Raw genomic sequence first — 21,244 nt, forward strand, 5'->3', positions numbered from 1 at the left:
TTTGTATCTTGTTATTATGTATGACCTAACACCAACTCAATCATTCCGGAGTAGGCACCATCATTATGGCCGATTTGTCGTGGCCAGTCGGCCAGATCCGTACACCAGATCTCGAGCGAATTGACGTTGCTGTGCAAGAATGTTGGAGAATGTCGTATGCTTATTTAAATAGCGACGTCACCAGACAGCGGACGAACGAGTGAGCGCATTGTGTAACGTAGCTTCCAGCCAACGATCTGCGGTCACTTCAACAGGGCAAGTGAGTAATTGCTGGCTGGCCGGCTGTCTGTTTGTCTGAACGACTAACGTGGAGAAAGAAAGGTTGAAAGAGAGAAAAAGGTAGAATAGAAGTGCTATAGGAAGGTATAAAGATGTGCGTCGAATGCGAGCCGTGCACGAAATGGGTCGCAATATGGAACCACTAAGACCTACATATTGATTTCTTTTACGAACGTTGCATTTGCGCGGCGCTTGCTGGTGCTGGTCAACAATACGATCGTGGCCATTTGCAGCTGTAGATACCAATGAACGCGTGTGTTACGCAATAAATAGCAACGATAACAAACGTCACTGCTGCGTTCATCAATAGGCACTTAGCTAGGATAAATGACGTTTTGCTGATTCGAAACAGTGCCGCGTTCGAGGAGTTCGATACTGCTTCTCGACAGGCACGCGCCTATTTTGTCTCCCATTCATTATGTTGTCCAGCTACGCTGTCATTCAACCTAGCCAATCAACAGCTTTGTCAGTTAACGTATCTTCGTTTGAATGTGCGCCAGCTTCACCTATACGACGATCGAATCGATATGCAATACCCTCAATAAGAGCAACAGGTATCATACGATAATGTTTCCTGAATTAGCCGTTGCTGAATTAGGTTCATGTGCCAGTCTTCGGGCCTTAACTGCAACTGTTGCATTGAACACGTTTCCTGTAAGATGAATTCGAGCGTACGTCGTTAACACCAACGTTCTCCTACCTCCTCCGCCTCATCATTACCGTCCTCACGTCAATAATGGAAGCAATGAATTGTGCTGCGTGCGCTCGTGTCTCTCCTATCTCCCATTGTCGCTGCGGCCTGTTTGAGGTTCGGCGTCCGTCCGTTCGTTCGATGTGTGTTCGTTCGGAGTGTTGTGTTGTGCGGTGCGAAGACCTTCGCCTGTGCTTTTTGTTGATTTGGTCGTCGCCATCGCCGCCGTTGCCGTCGTCGTCGTGGTCGTGGTCCGCTCTGCCGCGTCCGGGGTCTTCAGCTCCGCCTTCTGGAGGTTGAGGCTCCGCCTCTCCCCTCACCCTCTCTGTGGTCGACGCCAGCAGGGTGGCACTGTGGCAGGGCCGATATCTCGAGCGGGCAGACTTCTCAACGACCAGAAGGCCAAGCGCTTGCTCGAGGTCGATACGTGCATGCGTTCTTTGATTCTGCCGGTGATCGCAAATTTGACGTTGTGCGTGAGTTTTCGATCGAGTTAACGGGGAGACAGCGTTGCGGTGCTCATGAGATGTCAAAAGAAGAGCTAGGGACTAAAGAAGCCCTGCATAACCTCTCCCGTTCAGACCGTTCAAGTGACATAATCGAACTGACCCCACCTGACTACCCAGAGATTCGACGGTAGTTCTGGCTAGTCGCAACGCTTGTCGTTTCCGTTAGTCTCCGCGGCAACAGCGAAGACAGAGGAACATCGTTGCCGCATTTGTGTTTTGACAACGGAAGAACGCTGTACAACTAGGGCAATTTGTTTCGTCGCGCATAGTGTGAGCCGTATTCGGCTTTGGTGTTATTGGCACACGTGCTTGTGAGAGGGCTGCTTGACCACCATGATGATGCAACGCAGTTTTGCGGCCTCTGTTCTCTGGATTTTAACGATCCTCGTTTTTAACACAATGGCGTGGTGAGTGTGAAACATTCTATCGTAGATTTCGAATTTGACCCGTGTTAGGTATCGCTAAGAAGTTATCAAACATCGTTAGAAGTACAATATACTTCGAGCAGAGAAACGAGCTCACGTCTGATGTATTCAATGCTTAGCTATAGAGCTGGTTGATTTTTCCTAAGGGTTCGTAAAATGAGGGTCGCTCTATAGAAGCGGCAGGAGTATAGTGTAAAGATTGATTGGCTTGCAAAGGCTATGTGCTCCATTTGTATAACAAGCGCTCACACGCTTAATTCACAGGATAGTCTACTACGTCACTTCCGTCATATACTACGGCAAACTAAGTAGACGTTAAGTTTATACAAAGTAAGCTGCACAGAATTGATCGAAACTATTTGTATTATGCAATCAAAAGCAAGTGGCGAGATAGTCCGGTGCTGGCTATACCATCTGTCGATATATTCAGTACAGATATATTGAACTCCTTAAACTTTCCTAATATATCTAGTATCGAAAAATGCTGGTCGACGTACTTCAAAAGTGTTCTTGATAAGGGCGAACTTTGAGAGTTTTTATGCATGTCGGGTTTAACTTATTAGGAGTATCAGTCCCGTCTCGTTACTTCTAAGTACAAGTGCCTGTGATTCTGCGCATTCATCAACCAGCTGCAAGATAACTGTCCGTTGCGTACCTTGTCTACATCTTGCCACAAAGTTTTATGGCCTTGAAAAAACTTCAAATCCTAATTTCAGCGACGGCCTTTGCTACAAAACGCTCCGCGTGTATTTCCATCTAATGCTCATATCACCACGCAGCTGCTCTGTTTACATTTGCTCCGAGCAATCGCATCCTAAACGTTGCACACGGCCCGTTCAATATGTCCGTGTTCCAGCTTCCTACTTTGTTCGAACTGAAAACTTATGAAATAAAAATAGGCACCACCAAATTGTAAAGCTAGACAATAACTTCTTTCGCCTACACGACGAACCGTCTTAGTCAGCTGACTACATCAGAAATTTGGTCCTTACGTATTAATAGTTTTCACAGAGATTGATCAATTTATTTACGTTTTGTTAGATTTGCTTGTCCCATGTCGCAAGTGGCGACACAGCAGTAAGACAGTCACTCAATCTATAGCATTTGAACTTAACCAGCGCAGCTGTAGGTGAAAAGGTAGATATAGCTTGGTAACGAAAAAGGTGTACGTATGACGGCTTTCTGCTTACGTATGTCAGGCTTACGTGTCTCACTTTTACACAGACAGCACACCCATCTTATTTTTTTGCTATCTTTCTTTCCTTTTCTCGATCGGCTCATCAGGCCATTTCACCGCCTTTACCTTACGAAGAGAAGCGGGATTGTCACCTTACCCAGTCTGCCTTAATTTGCCGTCCTCTTTTAGGATCTTAGTTTCAACTCATCCATCTATATATCGATTTGGCTGTCTATCCTGTCATTTTTGAATGCCTATTGGCGCGGTTGCGTCCCACCGCGATGGTTGCAGTTTTGTTCCTTAACAAATGCGAAGCCCTTTCAATAGGACGCATTTGGGCCTTTAGCCTTTAAACGCCAACCGCCCAACGCAGTATTCACTGTTTGCGAGAACGAATATGTAGAATTTAAAGGTGACCAAGCAAAAGCCCATTTAAACGAAGTGCCCCAGTGGTGGCAACCATGGGCCCGAGATGTAGTAGTATCCGACTATTATTATTAGTGACAGGATAAGATCGAGAGAGCAGACAGGACAAGAAGGAAAAAAGGACGAAAGAAAAGATCCTAAACAGGAACTCTAGACGAAACTTCAGACGTCTGTTTGAAAGGCCATTGCCGTAGTTCTTTTATCGTTGTCGTTGGAACGCGATTATTTATCGACCCTACTGCGATTTCTCAATGAAATAATTGGCTTTTAATTGAGACGGCGATAGGCATTCCGTTGCTTCTTTCGCTTTGCGCGCTGCTGTGATGTTTAGATAGGTATTACGTTTGTTCGTATCCGTCTCACGATTTCTTATTAACAAAAAGAAAAACACAGTGTAAGAATGGAACGGAGCACAAAAACAGCCTGCACTTAGAAAAACCCAGGCTTGCGCACGTCTCTGTCACAAGTCACCTAATGCTGACGTATTGACGCATCCGTTTAGACATACAAATCTATTGTGTAAGCGCTTTTATCCAATGAGCACGACCACTTATTATGGAACGTTCATTTTTATCTAATATTTTTTTTCTATTTTCATTGACTTTGCTCTTTAAAATTAATTACGTGCTTGGTGACTTCTCCGTGCCGCCCTCCACTGCTGCGAGCCTTCCGTTACTGTTCACCTAATCCTTCATTTTGTATTTTTAATTCGTTTCGGAACGTATACGATATCGTCACACAGACACGCACCGGCTCACCGCTACGCGAAGGGAGGCACTTGTGCAGAGACTTTTTTCATGGGAAGAGATGATTTGAGAAGGGGGCTTTGATTTCGAGGACATCGATGCAGCTGCATTCACAACAAATTATGTAACAGTTACATCTTAAGATGTCTAGCGTGACTTCACGCGGTGAGGGATTAAAATCGAGAGCTCGAAAACTTCAACAGAGTATTTTGTTTACTTCCAAAGGTTGTAGAGCGGCTGTCCGCTTATGGATGGTGACAGCGTGTGACACGATGGGGTTAGTAGATTCCGAATGAAATTCGGAGTTAGTTAATGTGTTGCCGAGTCATAGGTACGAGGGAAGTTGGAGCGAACTCGTTTTTGTAATCTGGCACGATGCATACACGATTCGAAGGGCCTGAATGGCAAGTTCCATTAATTTCGTTAGCTGTCGATTTCATAACTTGTGGCAGCAACGCATAGCTGTCAATCTGGAATATTTCAATAGCGTCTGCTTATAGTTAGGGAAAAAATTGTTTACAAGAGGATCCTAATAACTTAAATTCCCATTTATCTATCTCGAATTCTGTTACTCAACAGGCGAGACGCCACAGTCCCAGCATCCAAACGGTTCAAAAATAGAGCAGTACTTCATTGCGTACTTTTGTGTGCCAGATTAAAACCTTTTATGATCACACCATAAGTAGATTATTGCATCGTACTATTTTAACAGTTAGGTACTTTTGAAGTTCGTAAGATTTTTATATGGCCGAGTGTCATGTCGTATATCGCCTATTCGACACTAGTTTAATGCAGCCTTTGCTGAACTACCTGGTCGACTGCCATGTGTCTACAACGATTATGGTCGCCGCTATTCGAATGTTTAAGTGTTGCTTCAAGAATAGAATCGTTTTCGCATGTTCGTCCTTTTAGCTTCTCTGTGACAGCAGGCCATAGTTCAGGATTATCTGCCTTCCACAAAGGATTCCTACTCCACGCTGCTTGGCGTTGTCACGTCGAGGGGCAGCAGCATGAGCAGCGAAATAAAAAGATGGGTGGGTTCATATACTATGTGCTTGGGTTTGTCTGTTTTTGAATTGTTGTTTTGTATCGGCCGTCTGTCAACTAGTAGCGTTTTTAAGGGCTTTCAAGACGGCACAAAATGCCGGAGAACTGTTGTTTGTTATCATTTGACTGTTATTGCTGAAGTGCTTGACTCCAGCCCTCTGAATTCATCCTGAATGCTTGGGTATTTATGTATCGTTGATAGATATATTAACACATCTGTTCTATATAGTGACTGAACAACTATAGTATTGTGAACTTTTCAATGTTGAGGTTTGGAAATGTCCTTCTTTATTCATGCTCTACCCATCCAAAGCACACATTAACTTGCAATTTGGCAAATTGGAATACAAATCCATTTGTCTTTTAGACAGCAGAACGGTCTTTGCTAGCTAATGTTACCGCATTCTACAAATGATCATACAATAATTTCTAAGGAAAATATTGAATTGTCACCTCCGACTTCTCTGCGGTCGAATTTGGATATGCTTTTATTAAAATCTGGTCCATAGGCCGCTCATAGCTGAACGAAAAGCGCTCCAGGGTAATTACAGGACAAAACTCGACGGCCCCTTGATAAGTGTACCGTCAACAATATATTTGAATTTCGTGCAGAACCACTGTCTCAAGTAGTTCGACGAAAATGGGCGAGCAACATTTATCAATGCCATAAACAAAACGTGGACACGCACTGGATGAGAATCCGTAATGTCACACGTAAGAAGAACGTACGTACGTACGTACGTACATACATACATACAAGACTGTCGCGTGCAGATCACTATTGTCATTGCGTATCTCGTGTCTTTTAGGTTTTGGTAGGCTACTCGGTCCTTGAAAAATGGTCTGCCACATGGTAAGATAGCGGCTCACATATAATAGACGGACTTCCATGGATCCAAATATTATGCATCGGTCGTGCACTAAGGCCGCTTACCAGCCACATCCGGTGGTTTTAACCTATAGTGACACTCTATATATTCGCGGCATGCGCGAATTCAGGGGGCATCTGTGTAAACGTCTGGAAGTGAGTCTGTTCCCTTTTGGCGCAACTAAAACCAACGCGAAATAGGGAAGGTGAAGTTTTTGCAGAGATCAGCAACAATTTGTAGAGACACCAGTTATGTTAATTGGGTGTATTGTAACATTATGCTACTGAATAAGCTACGAGGAGGGTGCAGGACTCAGAATGGTCAGGTCCCGAGCTAGATTTCCTAGCTAAAATTTTGCGCTTTTTTCACCCTTTCATAATCTAATATAATATATATAAAATATATATAATATATATAAAATATATATAATACTAGTTGATTTTTTTCATTTTCGCTTGTCACCAATGTGTAAAATCAATAAACGATGCGATTCGTTTTTTAATCAAATGTCCATAGAGTAAAATATGTTTGTGTATGTTTGTGTATGTAAGCAGTGATATTCTGTACGCCCGCTCATGCTGTCGCCGTGGTTATTGTTGGCTGGCCTGAGAGTAGTAGCATTTGGGTTTTTAGAATCCTTTTGTTTTCTGGTTACCACCGTCGCCCTCGACATCGACGTCTCTATTGCTGCTCTCAATGTTTCTGTTACCGCTGTGATTCAGAGTGATGCAGTTGGCAAGCGACGACCTCTGGTTGGCGACGCGTTCTTTCTCTGGCCATTTCGATCCGTCCGCTGCTGGGGACTTTATGCTGTAAGCACAATAATAATAATGAGTGTGTCGTATGTCGAAAGGTGCTACGACGAGCGAGGTATTGTGATCGTGACCGTTCGGTCGAGAGTCCGACCCCAATCGATATCAGCCGTGTCGATGGCAGTGGCGTCCTCCACCGCTCAGTTAGAACTACTCTGACTACTTTCGATACTTTTCGGCTTTTCCGCACTTCTCTCATTTCCTCCCCCTTCTGTCTGTACACGTTTGTGACTCCTGCTGACAATCTCCTTTTTTTCGTTCTTTCTGGTCTGCAGTACAACAACAACGACAACAACAACAACAACAAACAGTAGCTTAATACTGAGATCACACAGTAACAGCGGAAAGCCAGGCACGGATGGATGGTGGCTTAGTAAAGAGTTTTCCGTTGTACCATTACTTCTCTATTGCTGATTCTGTCAGTGTCTATGCCGTCTTTTGTCTATAGCTGTCGCTGTCATTTAGCTATGCTGTAGAGTCTTTATTGATGCAGCATATATATATATATCTATACGTGTATGTAACGATAATCGTGGCTGCAGTGATTGCGGCGGCGTTGTCATGATCTAACCGTCTATGCACAGGACAAGTCCCAGCTACGCTGGTCTGTTCCATCGTTTCGTCGGAGGATTCGTCGTGCTCTCTGCGCTCGTCGGCCCGCGTCGCTCTGTAGTCGCGGCCACCTCGGTGGTCTTACTTACACACAGTGCGGCTGCCATTGGTGCTATCGCCTTTACTGATGGTCTGCCTCTATGCTATTTGATGCTGACGGCAGTGGTACGATGGCCCGCCCTCCTTGGTCAGCGGGATCTTCACATGGATGCCCCTCTACGAACGGCTCCGTCAGCCGATCAGGCAGCAGCGGCCGCAGGTGTAGCAGGCGTGAGCAAGCAATTCTAGGGGCAATGGCCGATCGTAGCTGCTCTAGCCCCATTATCATGCGTGCATAGTGGTGTGAGTGCAAACGCGCGTTCGTACCGCTTGTATATTGCATATGATTACATATATATCGCATATTGCGCATACATTATATGATACGCGCGTGCTGTGCCGAATGAGGCATTTGGGACCCAATCAGTGTGATTATCAGCATCGTGGTCGTTCATTGGTATCTTCTATACAGCACGTAGAAAAACGGAAAGCCTTTGATCCTATGATGGCAGCGCCTTCTGCTTGCTACATGGACCTTTGCGGCAGGTCGGCCAACCAATTGACGCCTTCGCTTCGTCACTACTGCCTAATGCTGCTGCTACTGCTCGTTTCTCCGTCATTGTTCTGTCACCGTGATCAGGGGAACAGCGGCGACGGCCGCTGTTGCCATTATTGATCTGGCATAAGCTAGCTCACCTGAGCTACACATCTAGCCACCCATTTGACTGAAACCTATCGCTACGGCTGCTGTTGTCCCCCGGGAACAGCCGAGCCGGGCGGCTCTACGAAATCTACGTCTGCTGCAGAACTTCGTCTAATTCGCCGTTTTCGTTGATCTCCGTCAATTTTTTCTTGGCGGAAAGTAGCCACGGAATCAGCAGCCACCCTGGTGGCTCTAAGTGGTTCTGCTGTTATTTCTACTGCAGCTTCAGCCGGTCGTCTCCTCCTAGTGACTTCACGGACGATCTTTAGTTGAACGATAACACCGGCGAAGACTATGATGACCAAGATGATGTCTTCATCGACGCCTTCCACTGCGTTCTCTCCTTCCATTTCGTTTTCTTCACCTACAAGCTCCTTGCTGGCTAGGCGATGGTTAGGTGGGATGGGGAAGGTAGAAGATATTCATAGTTCCTCATCGGTAGAGGGCCATGCTAGCAGAGATGCGATGACGAAAGCGCCGCCGCCCCTGCTGACTACTCGAACGGGCTATTACCTAAATTGCTTCTTTTGTACGATCACGAGCCCACCTTAGATGAAGAAAGGTAACACTTGAACTTAGCTCGACGGGAGATGATGTCTCTGTTCCCAAAGGCTTCGTGCCGTCGTCCAGCGCCATCGCGGCAATCGGTGACTACTAAGGCCGACACTTATGCACCGCTCTATCTGTGGCCACGGCGCGAATGTAACGACCCGCAGAAGCCGCTGCGCAACTTCTATTACTGCTGCTGCCGCAGTGACTATAATTCGTCAGTTCGATCATATGACCCGACGAAAGGCGAGCGCCCGTTCAAACGTCGAATGACCACCATAACCGTAATGAAATGGGCTCGCACGCGTCTTTTGAGATTGCACGCTTTGTCAACGATACATGACGTGTATATGATGACACTCTGTCAAGACCGATGGTATTGTATCAACAATAATCACGAAAATAAACGAATGTATAATAGCCAGGCCCTCTTTTCTGTGCCTTCGATCATTGCTTGAAAAAGCACTCATCCAGGTGTACATGTGTTAATACAAATAACATGTACAACAAATTATGTTTATGTGATTCGTGCTCGTAAACGGACAGAGCACCCCTGTCGAAATCATGTTTTCCTAGATCTCACTTACGCCTAGGGCAAACGCATTCATTATAACTATATTGATTAGTAAATATAGGGAAATTTGCAAACCATTTCAAAGAGAACCAAAGATTACCCTAAGTAAATCTCAGCTTAATGCTTACACTTACTATTAGCAAACAGTGTCCAGTTTAACAAATCGGTGCGCCCTTTAAGGCCCTTAAATCAGGACAATATCGTTATACCACATATACTGCATAGCATTTCTGTTCAGTAAATAGGGTGGTGCGGGTAAAGATTCGCACCCTTACCGCCTCCTTAACGGTTCAGGTAGTTCGTAGAATTCCCTTCACGACTGACCACTTCGACTCGTATTCTTAATGCTTTTCCTTGAATTAATTTTATAATCTTCAAGTTAACATAATTCCCATCGACTAGGGCTTTACCAAGTTAGAACCTAGGTGTCGATAGGCGAATGAAAATACTTAAAAAAAAAAAAACATTATTCAAGGGTGGGTGATGAACTGAACATTAGATCTAAATTGATTGTTTGTTGTTTTGCTCTTATTGCAGGTCATTCTCAAATCAACTTCTCGCTATTACAAAGGTGAGCTGCTTGAGCCAGATTTGGGTTTCCATGCTGTGAAGCCTGGTTTACCTAGCTCATAATTATGTTTCACTTACGTAGGGATTCAGAAGTGGGTGCGAGATCGCGGTACAATCCTAGTTAAAGATCATATATCCATAAGATATGCATACAGACATCAAAACGATATGTTTCGGGAGCGTACGCTGCGGAGCACTCGAACGTCTGCTGGTGCTCTGAGAACTCCATGTCGGCCTACCTTTATTCTAATCTGAGTGTTGATACAGTTTGTCTGTTCGAAATGATTCAACAGCCAACTAGAAACGAGGTACGATACGATGGATAATTGTATCTCATTCGAATATATTGTACTGATTGTAGGAGATAGATACATTTGACGCTTTCACCAATGGCCTGACCGATAGACGGGGTCAGTTGCTCGAGCGACAGCCATTCTGCATTCGTAGTTGGTTCACGTCGCGTGCTTCTTGATTTGCTTCATTCGGTGATGTGGGTTGTCATTGTGTCGAATAGGCCCCGTTTGGGCGTTGATCGGCTATAGAACACCATCACGCTTCCGAGAAGGAACAAGTTGATTGCCGGCGTAATCCACTTAATCTTCTGCAGTTCTGTACTGCTGCTTCACATGCCTTCATGCGCACAAATAGATTGTGCGGTAGCGGAGTTCGATTCTGGTGTTTTTGCTGCTGATGCTACGACTTCAGACGATGGAAAATACTTGCTGTTACTCGTCGAAATCATCAAATCGATAAAGGAACGATATGACTCAGCGAGTACCGAACTGCTCGTTGCGAGCTAGTCACAGAACGGTAGTGATCTATCGGGCCACGATCGCATCGAGCACCCCGCACTACTTCAGTGATGGTTAGTTGTTGATCTATTGTATGTATTAGTCGATAGAATACAATGTACTGGCAATGCACGCAGCGGTAACATCATCTTTCAATATTTCATCTTCTGTTTGGGGTAAATCTAATCATACTTCAAAAATATGGCCACAAATAGCCGCTAATCGCCCGAATTGTACTCGTCATCGTTGGACAGTGACGCAGTTAGTGCAGCTACCCCGGTTACTACTGTGACTGCCGACGCCGCGTGCACAGGCGCTGATGATACGATACCTGTGAGTACAATATGTTTACATACAAGCTGACTATGTATTATCTACTTCCTCGTAATTCGATTGTGTCTGCCAAACGCCTCTTCGTGTTGAGGTCGTCCGCTCATCTCGAGCTCGTTCTAAGGTTTGCACGTAATTGGGCCTATGTAGATAAATGCAGGCGTACGTATGCAGAACCCTATGCTTTGACAGTTATCGTTCGCTGGGAAGATCTTGAAAAAAGCTAGATTTTGCTCAGAGTTGCACTTCCGGTGTGTGTATATAACTAGTTACTAGCTGTCACCAAGTGCCGAACGGTGCCCCGCGCAGTTACTTCTCTCGGCAGTCGAATTTCGAGTGTCGGTACTTTTTTTCATACAAAACTTGTCGTTTCGAAGGAATTCTAGCTCGGACAACAAATTCGTTTCTAGTAAAAACGACCTAACTTACAAAATCTCTGATCCGATCCAGTCAACTTCTGTATTATAACCAACTTCATGAGAGCGCACTCATCGAGTGAATTCTTAAGCCTGGTCGCGCCAATCGTATCACCAAATGTCGTTTCTTTTTTGTGCTTGCCATCATCCGAATTCGCCATTCCCATTCTAGCCTTCGGAGCAGGCAGGATATCTTTAGCGAGCTCAGTGAGTCAGGCTGTTTTCTTTGAATGCGTCGTTGCGCTCTTCGATTAGCCAGTGCTAGACTTTCGTGCATATTGGTGAGCTGTTTCGCCATCGTCAACTCTATCGCATCAGTTAGCCGTGGGATTTTTGTCCTGGTAAGTTTCTCAATTTGCCGTAGTTCGTCTCTAACGGGCAGCCCCGTGTATATCTACTTCTGCAATTGGTTTCGTTAGTCCGTAGTGCTTCTGACCTAAACGAGCGCGAAAATTTTTCGTGTCCATTATGCCTGAAGCCTATGCTAAGATCATTTACTCTATAGCGCATTTCATATAAACAAATACACGCACATTAAGAAATCTGTACAATTGTTACAAAAATCTTCGCCTGACTGATGGACGATGATTATTATTATTCTCCGTATGTATTAGGCCTTTTACTATCCTGTTATTTTTCAACTCTGGATGTGCCTACAACGGCTACCAAGATCATGCTAAACGCTATACTACCCCCACTATTTCAACCACTATAGTTGCTATTATTGCGGCTAATTCGAAACTTGCGCCTGCCACTTCAGTGCGTCCGGGCAGGCGTCACACACCCTTTCTCTCGCTCCCACACTTACCGAATGCTTATTCCCGTCGACACGTTAAAAGCAGCGGCCTGGACAGTCCTTCGGCGTTTGCCTTCGGACCACCCAGCCTTGGAGAGGACAACGAACACGACCCCCGCCGCCGCTGACTATGACTGCGCGATCTTTTATTGAATCATCACCATCGACCAAGAGCCACCCCACGAACATCAAAATCACAGCTCCGACGACCTTCGAAGCTTTGAAGTTCATCGGCGCCCGCGCCACACGCCAATCAGCTAACCTAGCAATCGAACGAGCAACCGGTAGAGTCGCCGACTCGAACCCTGTTGTGGGGTTCTGACTATCATTTTCTGCAGCCAGCTTACTTCCCTCCTGAACAAAAGAACACCGACTGATTCTCTGGCTCAGGCAACGGTGAGAGAAAAACCTCGTTCATTCTTTCGCTCCGTTTCTCTTGTGCGAGAACGTCCCGCACAAGTTTTTTTCTGCGCGGCCCATTTTTGCGTCGTTCCCATGAAAAAGTACCCATCGAGAGCGATGAATCGTCGGACCGTGAGCGGGTGCTCACGTTCTCGCGTTGGGTGGCGTTATCAGCGACGTTCTACTGTGCTTCTGTCCATGACACTATGACTTCTATTAGGCACGGCAATTGCTAGTAGTACCTCTGTTTGCCATAGGCGACAACAGTTCGAACGCCGCAGACACTGTCGCTGCCGTATCCGAGCGACCTACATAGATCTATGCACATCGATATATATATATATATATATGCATACGATGTGTACATACATCTGTAGAAGTTGGTTACATGCGAGGACTCCGTTCACTGGTCTCGTAGCGGTAGTTCGCTCTGAACAACGACGACGACGACGACGACGACGCTCTTGTTTGCCTCTGCTGCTGTTGTTTTAGTTCTTCCTATCGCCACTGCTGTTATCGGAACGGCAAGAGACGGGAACTGGGAGCTGGCCGAGTATAACAGTTCCTTTATAGCTATGGCCGCACACAGAATACACAGTTATAGCTGCGTCGGGATCTGGCTATGTCGGATTTCCCCGCGGGGGATCTGTCAGCGAGAGGATTTGGATCAAGGCGGGATACCATTACCTAACGCTGTGTGCCGCCGTTTTTTTCTTGCTCGCTTGGATTAACATCTTGATCTCCACCAACGTCAAACAAATCTAGCGCACTGATCGAGGTGGACCCCTCATTTGTGGACAAAGTACCAATTCTGACGTCATTTTTTCTCCGTATGATTTATCCAGCTTGTTAGTTGTAATAACTTTTGTATATATATATATATATATATAATTTGTGTGTGTGTGCGGCGGTACCTCACAGTCTATCGTTTTCGAAAGAAGGGTGAATCAAAATTGAATACTGATCCCCAGATGTAAATTGTCGACATTATCCTACACTAATAAGTTCCTTTGGCAATGTCTAACTAGTCGGTTTCATCTGTACAGCACGTGTACAGTCGTAGCAGAAAAGCAATGATACTTAGAGGTTCGGAAACTTTTTTGTTCATTTTTAACCTATACTCTAATGACTTATACTTTAAATATTCGCTTTGTTACTTGTACTATGAAAACGTGCAGTGGAATCGTCAGACGTCGCCGTTGTTATTAGAAAATGATAGAAGGCGTGATATAAACGATCTCATCATTTTAGACCCAGATTCGGATAGAAAATCTGAACCCAAAATGTTGTGAGGACGAAGATCTTATTTAATGAACGCTGTATGTGTAGCGGGATATCGCGCCAGGACACTCGCGATTTTGGTGACCCAAGTCATTCTTCTGCTTGTTGGAGTTGCAGCAGTAGCAGCAACAACAACGGCGTTAGACGTGTGAGTAGGAGATAGCAATGATAGAGGCCAACGAAGAAAAAGGACAATGCCGGCCCTGAACGAGCTCTAATGAGCCCACCTTCCTTTCTCGTGGGCTGACAAAGCGTCCATTGGATTCGATGGCGGCCTAAGCAGGCTTCCTAGGCAGGAGAATCATTACTGCCTTATGAGTATGCCACGAATATGGCCGTACACATCAGCCGTCAGCACCGACCGGTTCGAAACAAGATATTGTCGATCTATAGCTATATTGCTAGTGTATTGCGATAGACTTCATTTCCCCTGACCCCCTGTCTCGCCCCATCTTCCCTTACGGCTTGCGCTGTAATCGGCTAGCGACTAGCGATCGACAAGACCAATCCGACAGCTTCAATTGAAGACTTGTGTTCGCAGCATGTTCAACGTCCATGTCCTGTAGGTCGGCTTTGTTACTTGATGGCTTGGGCGGCAGCAGGACCTCAGAACCTTCGAGCGACTCTCGACTCGGGTCGCACAGACAGAGTACATAGGAGGCAAATGTCATCGAGAGACTTTCGACCGTTTGGGAGAGGCCACTACCGTCGTCGAAATCTCACTCTTCGATTGTTCACTGCGGGAATCCGATTTTTCTCGTCGTCTCTGTGCGCACAGAGGTGAGCAACTCTGCACTCGCCTATGCTTGCTATATACTGAATGATATATTTGGTAGAAAAAAATGCACTGACCGTTTCTGGCAAAATTAGCCATAATGTTTGTAATTTCGCATTCGAAAAGTACACCAGCAGTGTTTCACGCGATTTGCGTGTATCAGGGTGTTAAACTATATTCGGTGTTTGCTTACTGAACGAAAATATCAATTAGTAATCAATCAACTCTTTCTTTCGATCGACGAGTTTCATAACCAGAGACTCTTTGTCGTTCACTCAGTGCAAAATCTTTTCCACTTGAAAGCCTGTTGTCCCTTTCTACCCCCATTAGGCCTCTCCCCCTGCGGTCGATGGATTTTATTAGAACTGCAGAGTAAACATGACTTCATGATGAGCATTCATGATCGCTTGGACAAGCTCTTCAGCTTGATCGAATCAAGGGATGAGCCACTCAAGAAACTGTTGCTTCTTCTACTGCTGCAGTAGCTGTTGGGTGGCACCTGAATTGTGATCGACAGAAATGAGCACAGCTCTCACCATAGGCACATGTCTACGGTGAGAGCCTTTAAGCTCTAACTGCTTTTGCCTAGTGGAGGTTTGATACTTCGTTGGGCTGCGCGTGAGTACGCCCACATGCGGCTGAACCTGCTCTCTATGTGACTGCTGCTCACATTCTGCCCTTGTTGCCAGACGACTTTCGGGAACTGCGTTTCACCGTTGTCGTCGCCCTACTGCGCTACGAGTGCGACTGGACGGCCGGTTGGACGGAAGCATTAGATGAGACCTCATGAGGAGCGGGGGCGTTAGTTAGACCGCCATAGTAGCGAGGTTGTGAGCTTCACTTGAGTATTCAGTATTCCTGTCTCGTCAGTCGCATGCATCGTACGCCACCGTGCGCGTAGTGGATGCCATCATCAGCGACAGCATTAGCCGAAGTTCTCAACATGTGCGATAGGTCCACAGCTGCGTTTACTCTCGCCTAGCCTGCTGCGGTATTTCTCTCGGAGACAGAGAACGGGAGACCAAATGAAGATAACTCTCCAGAAAAGAAAGATTTCTACTCTCTTGAGGTGCTGCTTCTGTCGCTGCTGCACGAGAAATAGCATAGTTCTTCTGGTTTTTCGGTAGCGGCAAACGAACGACTACCACCTCGACCCGATATGATTATCGTAACAGCCCCGTCTCTTCACGCACCCATCAACGCCCCGGGCTCCTACCGTCGCTTACCACGCCCCTCTGAAGCTTCCCAACAAACAATGTTGTTTCTGCTAGCCATTTGTTGTAAAGAATTATCTCAGCGTTCAGCATGCTGACAAATGCGTACGCACACAGGCACAAAAGTATCAACGAGGTTTATACCCATGTGAATCACAGATGCGTCAGCTCGCGGCTACCGCCAATTGAACACCAGGAACGAATAGGTTGTTGCGTTGGGTTCTGTGCTACACCATATCGGCACGGCGGCACGGGTTCATGAAACGAGAACATATATTAAATGCCGTTTCATAACAGCTATTATTTTATTATTATTATGACGACATCTCGAGTACCTTTAATGGCGTCGTTGGCTATCGCTTCTAAAGCTCTCCAATTTTGACGATTTCGCTCGTCCGTGACACTCGTATCGGCGTGTTAGCTGCGTAAATCAGCCGCGCAAAAACGCTAGTTCTTACAATGTGAAGCATCGTTTTGGTATACAATGCTATTTTTAAACATATGTGTGCCGTCGTTGTTCATTAATGTTAGCCCCAGATGAGCTGTCACTATGGGGCCGCTTGTGGTGGGTAATTGTGGTTACTTGGGCAACCTGATACTCCGGACAATATAGAATATCACCATCATAAATAGTATTGATGCACCGATGACGGAGTTTGAGGTCTCGCCGTTGGGAAATAGCAGCGTTATTATGTTTTAGATAGAACAGCTTATTCACTATTGCGTTGCTAAAGTACGGTTTTTAGATAGTCTTCCGACTCGACTTACGATGTCCAAACGAAGCTATGCGCAGAGATTTCGCAGGCGTCAATTGCGTCGACCGACCGACCGAAGTCCGTACCACTGTTACCAGAAAACGTCACCATGCGTATATTAATGAAGTAGATGTTTTGTTTTGCCGCTGCCGCCGCCGCCACCGCCGCCGCCGCCGTCGCCGTCGCCGCTGTAATTCATAAGCATGTCTAGCAATATAGATGTCAGCCTACGTTTACCTATGTGCATGCATCGATAGGTCATCCAACTAAACTCTGATTCTCTAGCGATTAAAACGTTACGGTCAGCCGACTCTCCTAGCAACAGCATCAGCGTCACTTCGCTCCTCTTTTCTCTGATAGCGATAAAAGAACTGGCTAACCGGCTTTTCTATTGAGCGACTTGAGGAGTGAATATTTGTTGTTTGAATATTTTGAAGTAATAAAGCAATCAGTAATCAACATCTTTATTGGTACTCAGCTACGAAGCTCGACTTCGAGAGGTACCGCAACCGATGTGTGCGTGGATATGTGTGTCGGGGGTGGTGACTGTCTGGTGTTCAGATCGGCACAGGCTCAATGGACCTGGAGTCTGAGGCCTACAGCTCTGAGAGCATACACCACATCACCACCAGAGGAACTCATACGAGTAGAACCCGCGATTCGGGCATGCGTCGGAAGCGAGCTCTGCAGGCAAGATGTGGCGTGCCCATCTCCATCATAAACTTGGGAAACTTCGTTCCCCTCGTGTCGCCTTGTCGATCTCCGCTCGACGTTTGTTCTGGGACGATGGCTCTTGGCCTGACCCGACTGGACTCAATGAGAGATGATGTACAGATGCAAACGAGAAGGTGAGCGCGGTTGAGGGTAGAACTAGCAGCGGATCAGGCGACGTTTCAATGCTAGCCGACGCGGCACAAAGTCACACAAAGCCGGACGAACATCGTGAAGTTTGGGTCACAAAAATATAGCGGAGGAGATTGCGGGCTAGTGATGAGGTTGGCTCAAGTGCAATTTCCCTGAAGGCATCAAAGGGGCAGCAAACAAGCAAAATTCCATCAACCTAGCCGAGATGTCTACCATAAGCCAAACAAGTGAGTGGCCAGCCGGAGATTGTAACGCAAAGCTCACGTGATTGCCCAGCTTGCTTATGGCATTCCAATCAGTATAGCACTATTAGCTAGTGGGGGAGTTGAATAAATGTTTTAAATCGCGTATTTCCCCTGGTCCTCCCCCTCCTTTTACTTGCTTACAGCCTTATTATCGGCTAGCATTCTTCGGTCAGTTGCGAAATCAGTGTTTTCAGTTTGACCCAATCCTCGATTCGTCTACAATACCCTATACGTACCGATATGTTTCCATTGGTTTTAGGCTTACTGCTACCATTGTGATGGTTACACTGTTGCCACCATGCGCCGTCATGCTTGATCACATGGTATGTGTGTATGGGTTTCACGTGAGCCTTCGCAGTAGTGGAGTCTGCCACGACATTAAATGGCGGTCTGCAATCGTTGATGGCTACAGACGATTAGCGCTAACGAGCAATGAACATTGGACGGCTGAAAGCGGGGAGTCTTTTTGAGAGAACTTATCCAGTACACGGACATACGTTGAACATAGCACGAGCGTTACTATAAAGGTTATCGAACACCGTACAAGATGTTCTGCTACGAAAAATACTCTCTCTGTCCCCCCACTATCTCTACCCTGCGTCGCGCCAGCGTCGGCGCTAACGACAGATCGGATGGCGTCTCGCTTTTGCCGACGATACATCACGCTGTGTGTAACTCAACTGAAGCAAAGGGCCAAGTAGCAGCAGCGAAAACCGGCGCAGCAGCAGCCGTCGTCGGCGCCATAGGAAGGACATCAACGAACGATAAGCAATCGCTCCCATGATCTCTTTGTCCCCTGTCTCAGGGCAGCGGATCTGAGCTACGCGCGATTACGCTAGCATTACAAATAACAGGAGTAGTCACAAATCGACAACAGAAATGACACAAACAAGCAGGCAGGCAGGCAGCCGCTATCAACAGGCATACAAGCAGGTATGCGATCGAGGATGCTTCGAGGACGTAGCTGCTAATAACGTGCCGATGACATTGGTCAGCTGGTGTGGTACTGAAAAAATACAATTTATCGCGTTACTTGTTGTCTGAGTCAATGATGTCCCTCATCTCTTAGCGGGCGTTTGCGGAAGGTGAGGCAGAAAGGATTATTTGATATTTCTATTCATAAATACACAGGTCGAATGGAGCCTAAGAGAAGTCCTTTACAGGTCATTAACGTTTGCTAAAAAGAAATGAGATGTGAAGCGGATGTTCGGTAGTTCTTTTCTGCTGCTCATTATGTGCAGGTTCATTGCGGTAGACTTTTCTTGCTTTCGTTTGTGCCAGGACCTCAGGCAACCGTGGCATCCATGTCGGGTTCGCCGTGCTCATTTATGTCCAGAGAAACTATCGCACCGTGTCATACCAGCAATAGCCGTAACGAAATGGGTCTATCACGGCAGCAAAAGGCGGCAATTTTAGGTGCCTATGGGGGAAGGGGGTGTTGTCGATGATGTTGATAGCAGTAGTGGCATATTTTTGAATTTTATAGATGCATATATATATATATATATATATAAATGCCGCGATAGAGGCCGAGTCAATTTGAAACTTTCCGCCGCCTGTCAAGATATTCGTATGGGAACCTGTACCAGTGTCGACGCATTTACTCAAGTTATTTCTTCGGCTTGTTTGCTAGCATGATCGGCAGTAGCTGCTACAACTATCGGCTACTTTGCCCGTACGATAGGGAAGCACGGCGCTCAAATGGAGGGGTATAGTGTGGATTTTCGGGAGATCTTCGTCTGACTGCGCAGCAGAATGTCAACGAACAGGACGGCAAAATATAAAATAAAGAAAAGACGAGAGTAGCAAACGAGCGGATGGGATCCCACCAGTCGCATTGGTGTATGTAAGCAACAGAGTTGCTAAGGAGATCATATCGACGTTAAGTTATCGCCGCATGCAAAAGTGTTCCGGCTGCCGGTTTTTCTTCCCATATTGCCATTCCGTTCACCTTTTTCCCTTCTTCTCTCGCTTCGATCGCTAGCCGCGGATGGCATTGGTTGGCAGCTATAACTGCGGTCTTCATCCTTTATTTGCCTATTCTTTCTCATCGCCACCCGCTTCTTTCTATTAAGCTCGCCCTGTCGTTGAGAAGATATAAGGCACAGCGCGTACTGCAAAAGGCGAGAACAACCCTATGCAAAGTTGCTAATACTGGACGTCGCCAACGTTGCATTTATTCGGCTATGTGGTACTGACCCCGTGGACAAAACAGGCATTGCGCTAAAGAGGTGTTGAACTGGGCTATTTAATTTATGTAGCTATGTGTATGTATATGTATATATCGTTTTGCTCTCGTTATGCCTCTGTGCGCGTACGTCGCGTCACTGTGCGCGTCTCTCCGAAGACCGATGGCGGCGTCGTGTCTTGGTCTTTCTCTCACTCGCCCTCCCTCCCTCATTCACCCCTATCTCTATTTCTTCCACCTCTTCGTGTCTGCTCCGAGCCACTGCATCTTTATCCTGTGGAAGAGTCGATAGCGTTCGATTAGGCGACCATCGTTCCACTTGATTAAATCAGAACAGCCAATGAACAGTGGCACGTCATCGACATTCAGCTTGCGGTTTGTTCAGGGGTTGAGAAGGGGTTGGCAGAGGGAATTATCGAAAACGGCGATTTCTACGGCAATTTCGACGAGAACCATGAGAACAATGCTCGCGCAGACTAGATATATGTAGATACCAGTCTGTTTTGTGCCGGCAATGAAGAAGTGCTAGACGCACATAACACGAAATACGACAGAGAGACAGGCCGGTTGCGCGTTGACTATACCGGCCCAAAGGCGATGGATAATAGAAAAGCCTTCACTGGATGACCACTGCAGCACAATTGGCCTTATTGCCCCGAAAATGCTAAATACATGTCCTTTCGTCTTGAAAAATCTATACGATTGACAGTGCACTCCTACCAACATTCATTGAAAGTGTTAGGGTCTTTATTTGAAAGGGCAGTTACCTAGCATTGTTAAGATTTGGTCCTATTAGTCGTTGCATAGGTAGATGGATCCTTGCAGTTCTTCTTGCAGAGTCAGCCACAGCCGGATCGCTTAGCTGTCTAATCAGGCGAATTAATCTCGTAATCATCTCGAGGTAAATGATACTCCAAGTTAGGTCCGGTCGCTACGGCTACTTGTTCCAGCTGAGAGCGAGTCGGTCGCAGTGGATCAGAGTTTTTTTCTGCTTCAGCGTTAAGATGCTGAAGAACTGTGGCCACGCCAGCTATCTATCTAGCTAGCTAGGTTGGTTGCTGATTCAAAGAGGGGGTGCAGCTGTCTAGATCGGTCTAGATGCATACATGTGTCTGCGTGCGTATGTGTTTGTGTGTGCGTGTGTGTGTGTGTGTGTTTA

The 21,244-nt window shown here is 46.2% G+C and overlaps 1 protein-coding gene across 3 annotated transcripts in view; it reads left to right on the top strand.

The window, feature by feature from the left end:
* Window positions 1-589: 589 nt before the first annotated feature.
* LOC111260656 (protein Wnt-8a) overlaps window positions 590-21,244 on the top strand; it is a 37,547-nt gene continuing 16,892 nt past the window's right edge. Inside the window, exons 1-2 of one of the 3 annotated variants that reach the window (XM_086968416.1) lie at window positions 590-1,886; window positions 9,996-10,029. In XM_086968416.1, coding sequence (XP_086824542.1) covers window positions 1,813-1,886; window positions 9,996-10,029 — 108 coding nt within the window. In that variant the 5' untranslated portion in view covers window positions 590-1,812. The remainder of the gene's footprint in view (window positions 1,887-9,995; window positions 10,030-21,244) is intronic. The other 2 variants (XM_022833577.2, XM_022833578.2) reach the window with 2 other exon arrangements.

The sequence above is a fragment of the Varroa jacobsoni genome, unplaced genomic scaffold, assembly GCF_002532875.2.
Source record: "Varroa jacobsoni isolate VJ856 unplaced genomic scaffold, vjacob_1.0 scaffold_462, whole genome shotgun sequence".
In the NCBI taxonomy this organism is placed as follows: domain Eukaryota; kingdom Metazoa; phylum Arthropoda; class Arachnida; order Mesostigmata; family Varroidae; genus Varroa; species Varroa jacobsoni.